This window comes from Parambassis ranga, chromosome 3 (assembly GCF_900634625.1).
Source record: "Parambassis ranga chromosome 3, fParRan2.1, whole genome shotgun sequence".
Classification (NCBI taxonomy): domain Eukaryota; kingdom Metazoa; phylum Chordata; class Actinopteri; family Ambassidae; genus Parambassis; species Parambassis ranga.
Window position 1 is genome coordinate 16,986,171 of NC_041024.1, and position 12,760 is coordinate 16,998,930.

General features: G+C 42.0%; 1 protein-coding gene across 3 annotated transcripts in view; it reads right to left on the reverse strand.

Moving 5' to 3' along the window:
- Positions 1–12,760, reverse strand: part of fto (FTO alpha-ketoglutarate dependent dioxygenase) — a 110,917-nt gene that overhangs the window by 34,590 nt on the left and 63,567 nt on the right. The window contains exon 9 of one of the 3 annotated variants that reach the window (XM_028402443.1): positions 560–683. The exons of the other annotated variants lie outside the window; for them this stretch is intronic. Within the exon in view, the coding sequence (XP_028258244.1) occupies positions 590–683 (94 nt within the window). The 3' untranslated portion in view covers positions 560–589. Of the gene's footprint in view, positions 1–559; positions 684–12,760 lie in introns of those variants that run through there. 3 annotated transcript variants of the gene reach the window in all.

The following is a 12,760-nucleotide window of genomic DNA, read 5'->3' on the forward strand; positions in this document are numbered from 1 at the left end:
TACGAGCGACACTGTGCTTAGATATTTTCTCAAACATCAACAATAACAGTGACACAGATGCCAGTCCTGTGATTGACAGCTTGGTGAGCGCATACAGGGGACAGTACAAAAGATGCAATTGCAGCATGACAGCAGGCCTCAGGAACGTGTGCTGTTTCCAAAGCCATAGCAAGGGGAATTAGTCAGCGCTAATGCAGCCACTTTGATAGATCAAACCATAGAGAGGTTAGTCACTAGCAAAAGTACTGTGTAATAAGCATCCAAAGGCATGTCAGTGCAGGAGGTCTGATTTGCACAATCTCCATCCTCAAACACTAACAGTAATGATGAGAACCTGACTTGTACATCTGTGCATGACAGCCACCCCAGGCAAAATGTGCAAGGGCTGAATCAAAACATAATTCATTATGTTGATATGATGCTGTTCTTTTTTTTTTTTTTTTTTTTTTACAACCCCTTCACACACAAGCGCCTCTTTTCAAATGGTATGATGTTTGTGTTGATCTCCACTGTATCTTTAGGATATGCAGTAACTCACCCACGTCTGACTTGCTGGGCCCTGTTCTGTCCCGGGTTGCCTCCAGGGGTTTTACCGCACACCTGTGTGTTGAACAGGGCTTGAGCTGTCCTGAGCGTCTGTTTTCAATGTTGTCCCTGCCTCCTGGTGGCTTGGAGCAGCAGCACTGAACATGAAAAAACATAAGCCCTAACTCTCTTCAAACGCATACATAAAGGCCGTGGTGGATGCTTTTATCATGTTGCATATTAGCCCTGCCCTATTCATACATGTGAGTGTATTCCCTCAAAGGTGTGCTCATATCATATGTGTGCAGCCCTGTCATCTGCATAGAGTCACACACGCACACACACACAAAACACATACACATTAGCATGTTGTCACGGGTGTGTGAGCGGCAGCTGGGTGTAAATTGCACATGGGTCTAGCGTAATGAGGACTGATGGCTTATGCCTGCTGTATATTCCAGGAGGGTGTCTTCTGACAGCTTTGGGAGCCGATAAAGTAATAACTAATAATGTGCAGATAGCGGAGCCACTGTGTGACAACTGTGCTGAGAGAGTGTGAGGTTGTGTGTGAGTGAGTGAGAGGGAAAGAAAGAAAGAGAAAGGGAGAGAGAGGGATGAGAGGCAGGCAGGGGGGGTCTGTGCTATGGGGGCTTCCTTTCAAGTTTCAAACACAACCTCCGGTGATGGTTTCAAACCTAATTCACTACCTCCAATAAACACACAGGCAGAAAGAGAATACATAAACTGTTTAACAATCACTCACTTTGAAAAAAAGGGAAAAGAACAGAAGAAAGTATCCATCCGGCATTGCTTTTTTATAATCCGTCAAAACTATAAACAGAAATTGAAATAAGAAGAGCTAAGATAGGTGTGTAAGAGAAGCACCAGGGACAGAGGAGACTGCTCTCTCCCCCTCTCGCTTCCTGCAGAAGCGAGTGATCCTGCTCAGGTTCTTACAACATGGAGACTCCTCCATAAATCATAGTCCCCACTGCAAAAAGACTGAAGAGTGTCAGAGTGACAGAAGACTCTCTGCGCATACTGCTCCCTGTCTCTTCTCCATCCTCTCTTCCACTACAGATTTACAGGAGCCAAAGCCACCGTCTACTGACAGGGTCTTCTGACTCAGTAGTGCAGAACAGAACACCTCCACACAGAGCAACAGCAGAGTTCTGTGTACTCTGGAGGAAGAGTTGTGGAGAGCCACAGGTTAGAAGAAGTTGGGACCACAGTTCCTAGTAGTTGCCATACCATTCCACATTAAAAAAACAATACACGTTTGCAATTGGTGGCAATAAGTGCATACTCGTAGTACAGGGAGCCTAAAGACGCACTCACAAGATGGGGGGGCAAGATTGCCTACAAACCATATGGAAATATCAAAACCAGATGGTTACAACAAACAAAGCTGTGCTTTGATGTAAAAGCATCTGTTCAAACTGAAAACATTTGCTAATTTGCTAAAATGACAGTTTATCCACAAGTGTTACAATTATTACATTTCTTGACATACAGCAGTGAGACCACACTGAGAAAGACATTTTAAGTGCGAAGGAAAATAAAAGAAAGAAAAGAAGTTCCTGGGAACTTCTGTGTTAGGGCAAATCACCCTGACCAGAAAAACAACTGTTACTCTGAAGTAACTGAAAATAAAGGCAACTAAAATATTGGCAAGATTTGTCACTGTGGTAGCAAAAAAATCTATGGGTGGCATACATAAATTAATATTAGTTAGGAACAACTTTTTATCAAAGACAGTGCTACTCACAGCCCCTGTCTGAGGATGAATCTCTACCCATATGACATGACTAAGCTTTCGAGCAGTGTGCAATCCACGCGAGCTGTCAGGCCAAATTTTGGTCCTGGTGTTAATCTATTTATTTACAGATCTGCATGGAACAGTGCAGCTGCACAATCAACTTTGATCATGTTTGGTTGTAAAACAGAAGAGTCATGACAGGAGGTGGAGGGGACCAACAGAAAGGAAAAAGAAAAAGGGGAAAATGAGAGCTTGATGTTCTGTGGTTATGTTTCAAGAGGTAAACCACAGGTTGGGTCTGGTGTAGCAGGGCTGATCCGTGTTTTCCCTCTGTGTGATTGGTCTCTCATTAGAAGCCAGGCCCTGAAACCGGAGCCCAGCCTAATGCCTTGCTGTGTTTAGAGAAGCAGAGAAACCATTTGGCTATAATAGTAACCTTTTCAAAAACAAACCTCTAAAATGAAAGGCGGCCAGACTTGCAAAAACCGACAGGCGATTATTTTGAAAAGGAGGCAGGGGAGACATGACCATGAAAAATTGTAAACTCTGATTGAAAATAAAGCCAGCCATGCTGTGGGCACGACCAGCACCCCTTTGCCATATTTCCCTTCTCTCTCTACATTTCTCCTTTTTTCTACTCTTGTACATCTGTGACTGTTTCACTCACCTTCAGCTTCGAGATGTGTCAAAGGGTTAATGTACACACACCAGGCCTTCATTCCACACTGATGCTGTCACAAGATAAGCTGCTCTCTCTGTCACTTATCAGTAATTTACTGCTACTTCTTTCTCTCTCTCTTTCACACAAAATGAGCTTGTTTCGCCCAAAGCCATCTGACTGCTATGAAAGACAAGCACGTATCCCCAGCTCTCTGACACAAGGTTTACTGACATCAGTAAGCGTTACCGAGGAATTTTTCCATATGTATGAACAGTGTAAAGACAAGAAGTCGAAAGCACTAATGTCTTCATGCTCTAACTTGTACCAATCACAGTAATGAGCATGGGGCTGTGTTTTCATGTTAATCACCAAGGCTGCCTATGGTGGACATGTCTGTTCCCATGACTAAGGTGATAGCAAAGTCAAGGGGTAAACTGGTTTTGGGGTCAGCGGTGCTGGGTGCAGATCCATTCTAAGTTCAGAGCGTCTTGCTCCGGGGGACAAGCTATCAAAGAGAGAAGGCCACCCTGTTTAGAGCAGCCTGGGCCTCAGGGGCTCCAGTGACAGCTCCCATGTCACAGCCAGCCCTGTGGAACACAGGTAATGTACCCCGGGGGCCTGCTGAGAGATAAAAACGCACCAGGACACCTGTGTCTGAAGCTGTAATTTGTCTTCTCTCATGTTCAAGGTGTTTTATGAGTGCAAAAGGACAAGGTGAAACAGCGAACAAAACAAGTGAGCCCACGTACACCTTCCGGAAACCTTCCTCACTTGTCTTTGCAGGCTGTTGAGAGCATATTATCAAGTAAGTTAAGCACAAATAGAAAACTGTCTGGCATGCTAGTAAGCAAACTGAGCGAGAACTTCGCTCTACGGTATTTTGAAGAGTAAAATTAGTTATTTCATCATCTAGTTAGAATGACTTACAGATCCATTAACTAGTAGGCGACATAAGTAAAAGTCAAAAAGTTTACTGGAAGTACTTTTCTGTTGTTGTTTAAGTAAGTGGGTGTGTGCTGTCTACGTGCATGTATGTGTGTGTGTGTGTGTATGGCTGGGGGTGACTGGTGATCCCTGCCTGTATATCTTATGCTGGGGTATTAGTAAGGGTCCCTCCCAGAGGCAGTAACTACACAGGCTCTTCTGAGAAGGCGCTCATCAACGCCCTGCTTTCAAACGCAGCTTTAGCCAATGCCATTCAAAGCAATCAGCCCAGTCAGGGTCTGCCCATCCAGCCCAAATCCCTTCATGGCTATCAGAAGAACTCTGAGCTGGGCCTGCTGGGGGCAAGTCAGGGATGGGGGTGGGATTTGCTCATAAGGGATTGTGAAAAGGCCGTGACACACGCTTATTCATGCCCCAATAACCCCCAACAAAATATATATACTGTTCACAAAATAAATAATTAAAAAGATAGGAGTTAAGCGATACCCTGCTGCAGCAGTAATGGAGCCCATCTTGAGTATTGCACATATTTATGTACACAGGCGTGTATGCAAACGAGCGCTCATACACACATGCATGCAGCTATCTGCCATGGTGGATGACTCAACCCACTACATTATTCAGATGCCATAGGACATTGCTTTGGTGTTGGGGAGGCATGGCATGGCACAGGATAAGTGCCAAAGAAGATTCAACTGAGAGGCCAGCGGAGTCTATGTCTGTATCAAAGTTTGGACTTAATCTAGCTGTTGATAATCTTGTGGATATAGCTCAGAGGCCAGCAGGAGACTAGTTTCTAGCAGTCTCCAAGGTGGGCCAAGCTACTGACAAAGAAAAAAAAAAATCCTCAAACAAGAATCAGCAGTCAATTAATAGGCAGGGCTACAGTTGACACAAATATATTAAAGTTAGCTATACTTGGAGGTAAAAAAAAAGAAATGTTTATGCCTATTGTCGTATATCTATCTATGTTGTAAATTCTTCCAATAACTTTGACTTTCTAGACTGCAGTCTTGCTATTTTCTAACTATTTGTTGGCATCAGTCACTGAGTGTGTATGTGTACATAGGGTGTCATTTACTCTAACACAGTTGACGTTTAATTTTCAACTGACAGAGCAAATAAAAGTTATTACAATGAGGTTAAATGAGTGAATATAGGAGTGGCAATAGGTAAAATGGAAATGACAGTTGACACACATACTGTATAGGTGCAAATCAATACTTTAACTGTTTTCCTGTAGGAATATTGAATTGAAATAACTAGTTTAGGTGGAACAAGCCACAGCATACCCTCCTCCGTACCTCTTATCTACAGCATAAAAAGAAGGATCAATTGCTTTAAAGTAAGAGATACTAAAGGGAGACCATTAGTTCAGTAGCTGGAAAAACACAGTCTACACGGCCTTTAGTTTGAAGCTACTCTCTTAGATTACAATTGTGAGCACAGATCTAAATATGGTCCCAGCTGTGAGCTTTTAACAGTATTTATTATACAGTATTTGATGTGTGTGAAAAAAACACTGCAGAGCTATATTTGCAGCGGACTGGTTTTGGTTATGTGTGTGTGTGAAGGGGGTTCACATGGAATAACACTGGGCAGAATTTACCCATGAGAAACAACAAAAGATGTCTCAAAAGTACAGAGTGTCAGAGTGCCCTCATATCTCTGTGGTTAGGGCAGAGAGGGTACGGATTGCTGGGAAAGGTCAGCCAATTTTAGACGGTGTCTTGTTTTCTATCTCTATCAAAATCCAGCGGTTGTCTTTGGGCAGCAAAATACATAACAATAGCTCTTCTTGAGAAACACTGAGCCACTCAAAGCCAGCATCAGGAGAGTAGATGCAGTAAATATGAGCCAGTTATTTGAAGTTTGAGGTTTTCTCCCACCAAACAAGCTCATTTACTTTTCAAGCTTCAAGGTTTATAGCAATTTCCAGTAAAAGAGCAGAAAAAAAATGTTACACAAAATAATTGTTTGGGTTTTGGACTCAGATCATGATACTTTTGAAATATGTAAGAAACACAAACAAATGAACAAAAGCTTAAAAGGCACAGCCCAACTAGGTTTTATGTTTTATATAAGAACAAATTAAACCTGAGGCCTTTGTTCAGATGAGTTAATTACTGTAAATACCAACACAGAAGAAAATTGAGCCATCTTTATCTTATTTCGGTTGAAATACCAAATCCCAGGTCCTAATTTCTGTGTAAGGCCTCAATTATTTTGCTTGTTTCAGCAGAAATGTGCCTCACACAACAGGCCATCATTCATGCTCTGAATGACACTCAATAGCTTTAAATGAGGAACCAAGCTTAAGAATGTACTCAAAATGTCTGTTAATCTTTCCAACTCAATCAGGCTAAATATAGTTTACTTTGTATACTTATACCACAATAAAGTCTTGACATCATAGTTGGAGAGGAGTGGAGCAGGCCACATTTAACTGCATCATTCTGTGGTTAATAGTATAAGGACCAAGCATCATTCTGTATCTGGCTTGCCTGCTACTTTCAGCATAATTAACCCAGTGGCCACATTACTTCTCTCAAACTTGCTAATCTGTGGAGGTTGCAGCCCTGCCTATAGATCCACTCCATTACTGATAGGGAGGGAAGGAGGAGGTGAAGTGCTGTATCACATACACATCTGCTGCTATGATTCATAATGCATAATCGGAGCAAAAAAAAAAAAGAAAAAAGAAACAGAGGACGCCTTGACCTAAAAACAGGATGAGAGACAAGGAAAAGTGCACAGACAGGAAAGAGGCTTTTGGCCCAAACTTTCAAAACTATTATCAGTGGAGGAGTAAATGATTCAAAATACAGAGAAGAGCACTGGTGCTTTCAGGCCCAGGACATTGAGGATATTGGGAAGGTAAAGGGCCTATTGAGTGCCAAGCTATCTTGCCCTGGCATATAATCAAAGGGATTGAAGCTTGGGAAGCCAAACCCACAGGTTATCCTCCAGGAAGCATACCAAGTAGTTATCAAAAACACCAAAGTTCAAAGCTGCTCAATTTTCCTATATTAGGAGTATTTTGGTCAGGACCCTCAGGCTTGTTTCTAGGTAGAAAATGCTGTGTCAGTTGTTAGTGTAATGTTTGTGCTTGTATGCTAGAGGCTACAGGACTGAGCAGGTATTTATAATTCAAAACACTGTCTATCAGGCATCATCATCTGAAGTTGATCAGTCACACCCTGACCCTGCCCTGTCTCCTTTTGTGTCTAACATTGACAGAAGTGACGTGTCTCCCACAGGGTGGGGCAGTGTATTTGTCACAATTAACCTAAAGACTTTGGAACACCTATAATTAAAGGATATTATTAGCCATTACATTAATCTTTTCATTGTTATGTAGTTGCAGGACAAGTTAGTAAGTACCAAATGAAAATCTCTGCTGTATTACAGCAGTCCAAGATGAACAGGACCAGACAGGAAGTAAGGAGGCTACTCTATAACAGCATACAGGATTTATACACATGTGCAATACAAGAGGGATCAGTGTGATCTGTTTTGTAAAATCGTCTTTGACATTTATAATTGGGCAGGCATAAGGTCAGTGGTTTGAAGCTTAATTTGAGGAGTCTGAAAGTGAAAGCATGTGACAAATCCCATGACTTCTCAAAACTAGCAGTTGCTCTCTCTAAAGTACTGAGGCCTTTCCAGTACGGTTCCATCACACTGAGGATTGCATGTCCCACAAAAAGCTAACTTGCACTGTCAGGTTTAGTGGTTAGGGGTTCAATTAGGAGTGGGACTTCTCATGCTGCAAGTATATGCCTTTCAAGTAATCTGTGTGATGCTAAAAACAAAACTAATATAAAGACTATTAGCAGACACACTGTGCTTAATGTATACAAGCGTTATTCTTTTATATATTTGCATCAGTATGATAAGCTTTGGTTTGTTAACATAAAACAATAGCTGCAGCAGTCTCATAATACTCTAACATGGCATGAAAAGTCCCCAATGCAACCGAGATACACACCACTAAGGCAAATAAGCACGAGTCCTGTATTATTTTTTCAGATTTTTAGCCAAGGCTAAAGTGCAGCAGCTTAACTTGATGTGAAAAAATATGTACTCATGCTAGCTCAAGTAGGCCTTGTCATGATGAAATCAGCCTGGACGCATATTTAGCATGTTCATTACTGCAGCCTCTGACCTGCCAGGATCCTGGTATGGCTTCAATAGACAAGCCCATCTGTCTGAGGTTAGGGCCATTGGAAACAGATGGACCTTTAATTGTATTTTTGTCCAAATTGCAAAATAGCTACTTGGGAAAGAAGCTAAAATAACATACAAACAACAGCAACTATGATAACAACTGCGTCTGGAATGAAATGAGTACAGTAAGAGATCAAAAACATAGGGCGTACAAATTCAAGTCTGCTCTTTGAAAGGGGATCCCCCCAACATCACTGGCCTAGTATTGATTTACGCAGCAATTTTGTGTTTCTCTCCCCACGCTAGCTCCACAATCTCAGTGGAGCAGGAGGTCCAGGCAAACAGCACTCATCAGATTTTTCCAAAACATGAAAGATTGATACCTTGCTTCTTTTCAGACAAAAGAATAATTGAGGAAAGGCTGAAATTGGTATTTGGAGAAAGAAGCACTGAAACCAAAAGTAGATACAGAGGCCCCAGAGTTAGTTTAATAAAATATAATGGGAAAATGCTGCAGAAAGGGCACTTGTGTGATGGAAAATCTGGACCTTGTAAAAACTTATCTATTAGATCCTTCAAATGTAATGCCATAGTTATGGGGATTGCATTGACACGTCTGGTTTGAAAAGTGAACAGTGATGACAAGAAAAATAGGTAAATAGCTATCAATGACATGAAAACTTTTACTTAATAATTTTCTACTAGCTGTAGACACTAAAACAAAATATATCATTTTTTTCCAACCACTGGCGGCAGCGCAGTGTGTCTAGATAGCCTCCATTTTCTAAACCCTGCAATTTTCAGCCATGGACAAAAGAGAAAGAGCAGATAAACAGGCTTTTTTATATTTCAGTCCAAATCACATCAAGGTATAAACAGTGAGCCCAGAGCACATCTCGTATTCTTTTTCAAAGTAAGTCCTGCTGTTCCATTTCAAATACCTTGGGGTTATGGGTCATAATGCTGCTTTCCAGCTTCTGAACACGTTTATTCAGGCATCCTACTGTAAATAGGGGGAGATTCAACATCAAATATCTCTATTCCCCATGCTGGCCCTTTCGTCTGTTCTGAGTGAATGTGTGCTTTTGGCTAACAAAGTAATGGTTTCTCCTCTTCTCTTGCCACAGTCTGAATACCAAGTGGTAATATAATTGAGAAAAGTCTTGAATCCAGTCTTTGAATCAAGTCTTCTTTGGTGTCACAGTGCATTAGGAAAGCTCTAAACTGGAATAAAATAAATCAAGTTGGTAAAATAACCAAAACCTAAAGATAACATAAAGTCAATATACGTCAAGAAATTAAATTAGTGTTAGCTTATGTTATGGCTCAAAGCTCTTCGGCCATTAAAGGAGTAATAAATGTGTTATAAAGCTCTTACAAGCCCCTAAGGCCATTAAGGGCTGAGCTGCAGAGCTGTTTACGAGATTGTTTATTACAGGCTAGGCTTATCATCATTTACCACGCAGAGGTGGCTAAAACAAACTATAAACAGCCGATGCACTGGTGGTAAGCCAAACGAAACAAAGCTTGTATCAAGAATACGGCCGCTATAATCTGAAAACATATGAATTTTCACAAATACATACAGTGGCAAGGTGAGGCAAAGAGAGGAGGAGTAGAGGAGCTGAGAGGGAAGGAAAGACGAGGGCAGGTGGCTTCATATTGTCTCTATCCGGCAGATATGTCCCGTCCATTGCAGAGATGACAGGCAGGGACACAATGTGTTGACCTGAGGGCCTGTTAGAGACCTGCAAGCGGATAAATATAGAGCAGTGGGAGAGCATAGGTGTCTTAAATGACATATCTAATGATGCTCATCCTCTGCAGTCGATTCCCCCAGTCCAGAGAAGGCTTAAGAGAACACAGCTGCTGAGTGCAAGCTAAGCCATAGCCTAACGGTCCATTCTTTGAAGTGAACATTGATAGTAGCAGAAATATGTTACTGTATCTTTCGTTTGCTTTGACCAACACTCTAAATCCTCTTTGAGTAGTGACACACAATATAAACATTAACAGTCCTATGCTTCATTTGGATTTGTAGTGAATGGGAGAGATTCGTATTAAGCCTTTGCAGCCTTGTGTGTTCCATTTGCATATGAGAAAACAGTTTCAAAAGACTTGTCTATAATGCATAAGACCCTTTTAGGCTGTGTTTACTGCAACACTCTATTCCTCCCACTGACAATCCATGCACGGGTTTGCATCATTTTGTGAGACATGCCAGTTTTGAATTATTCAGTCACTCATCTCTGCCACAGCACCGCATTTAACAAACACATGCACAATCAGATATAAAAAGACGGAGAGGTCTACAAGGATACTACAACGGCACCTCAAGTCAGTCCCTTTGGAGAGGTGGGAATCCTATTACCTAGCCATCAGAACCTGTCGGGACGCCTTTCTCTATGGCAGACCCCCTTTATTAGCGGGGGATACGATGTACAACACCAGTCCATTTACAGGCTGCCAGTCCTGTGTATTTTAATGGGCCCTGGGCCTTGAGTGTCACGAGCAGAAGAAAACACAGTTCAATTTCCCTTCATGAGTGCATAAAACAAGCACCTCCACTGTACCAGCCCCATGCATAATTCACTGCCGGTGATGTGTGTCTTAAACGCTACTGAAATATACATGGCGGCATATGCAAATCTGGCAATGCTCTCACATGCTGTACTTGCTAAACAGACAACAAGAGAATAGCATGCCACACAGACAGCCCCTTCTGGACACAGACAGTATGTAGTACAGTATGTAACTGCATGTGTGTGTGTTGATGGAGTGTTAGTAGCACATACTATGCACTATGCATAATATCAGGCTGTATAGTGGCAATGTCAATTTTGGTGTTAAAAAGGGCCACACAAATTTGGTTGGTAAAAAAACAAAAAAACTGCAAAATCTATTTTATATTTTCTGGACAGGCATCTAGTGGTCATTAGAGGAACTGCAGTGATATTGATGGTCCTAAATGTTTGTTTGTGCTCCCGCATGTGTGTGTGATCTTAGTGAACGGATGTTGATAAAGGAGGAGGAGAGGGCAGACTAGTGGTGTCACATTTTATAAATGAGGGAGGAAACATCTTTATCCCAGGTTTGGACACCCCCACCTGGTGTATGTGAGTCTTGATGTGTGTTGCAAGGTTTGGACGCGGCAGTTGCTCAGTGCGATTCCCAGCAGTGTATCTTTAACAGGGTCTTCCCGCCGGGCCGCCAGCCTGTTCCCCCCTGACGGGACAACAGCCCAGCTGACGCCCCCACAGCTCTGCCAACACAGCCCATGCCTTCAACCCACAATCTGCTCCCCTGTTTCTAATGAAGGGAGGGTGCAGAGTGATTAGAAAACAGAAGAGAGAAAAGACAATATGGAGGAAAAAAAGTGAACACATTCAGATATGCAGTACAGATAAGGTGCAGTTAGCATGAGAAAAAAACATAAGACTTTACTGTAAAAATTGACAAGTACAGACAGCAAGCCACTGAGCCACCATGCATCCCAAGGTCAACAAGACAAATACGCATGGTTATATTAAACTATGGCATCTCTGAGTGTAGGGAGGAAACTTGTATAAAAAACTGGTATTAAAGGCAAAAAATGTGAGCCACAGAACAAAAAGTGGAGGAAGGAGGCTTTCAGCTTGACATTCATAAGCTGTGCTAATGTGCTATGGATATACTTTGATTTGACATTTATATTGCAGAGGCTTAAGATTTTATGTGAATCCATCTATTTTGTTCTTTTCTTATAAGTTTATATAATCACGACATTTTCAAGCTTTCTATAAATGAAAACAATTTTAGTAAAATACATCACTACTAAAATCCACCTCAAATCCATTTAGAATGCAGCTAAAAGTGTGTTTGTCAGTCACTGACTAACACCCACAGTTGCTGCTTTGATAAATACCCTTTTAATAACATGCATTATTATTATGAGTAAAATAAAACCAAAAAATGCACAGCATATTTCTGTTTGTGCCATCACATATGTACAGTAAATCTGGCCTGCAGTGCGAACGTGCAGCTGCCAAAGCTGTGTGTCACTGGTGTTCATTGGTGTCGAACAGTGTGTTAACAGGATGTGTAATGCGGTGTGCTGGTCCTGTGCTGCAGCCAGGGCTGGGTGGCAGCAGCACTGTAGGCTACAGTAGGGTGGTTATCATGAAGCAGTTATGTAGCTGCTCTGCTGGGCCAGTCTAATTACAGGAGAACAGCGTGCACCAGTCTGGGCCTCCAAATGGCACCATATGTTTTCCCAGACTAACCGGCTGAATAAATGCCATTTAACCATTCAGGATGCACTGCGCTCTGTGTCTGGGAATCAGTCACTCACACTCATATAAAACCATTCACACTCCCCCTGAACACCCTACCACCCACCTCCACCATATAAAACTCAGCTGTCTGCCATTTACCCTGCTCACCCCACCATGTATACTCACACAGCTTCCTGTGCCGTTTAACCATTTACAAATTCTTTTGTAAGTTTCACTTTGTCTCTATCACACATGTAGCCTTGCATAATGAGGCTGTAGATTGTGCTTTAACCACTTTAGTTAACTAAATGGGTCTGGTTAATCAGAAACAGTGCTTCCAAAGAAGCAGCAGTTTCAGGATTTGGGTGTGGTCAAGTCCATCCATCTTTTTTTCCAGTGGCATGGGATCAGGCTGTCATGCAGCAAACATGACACAGGTCATCCCTG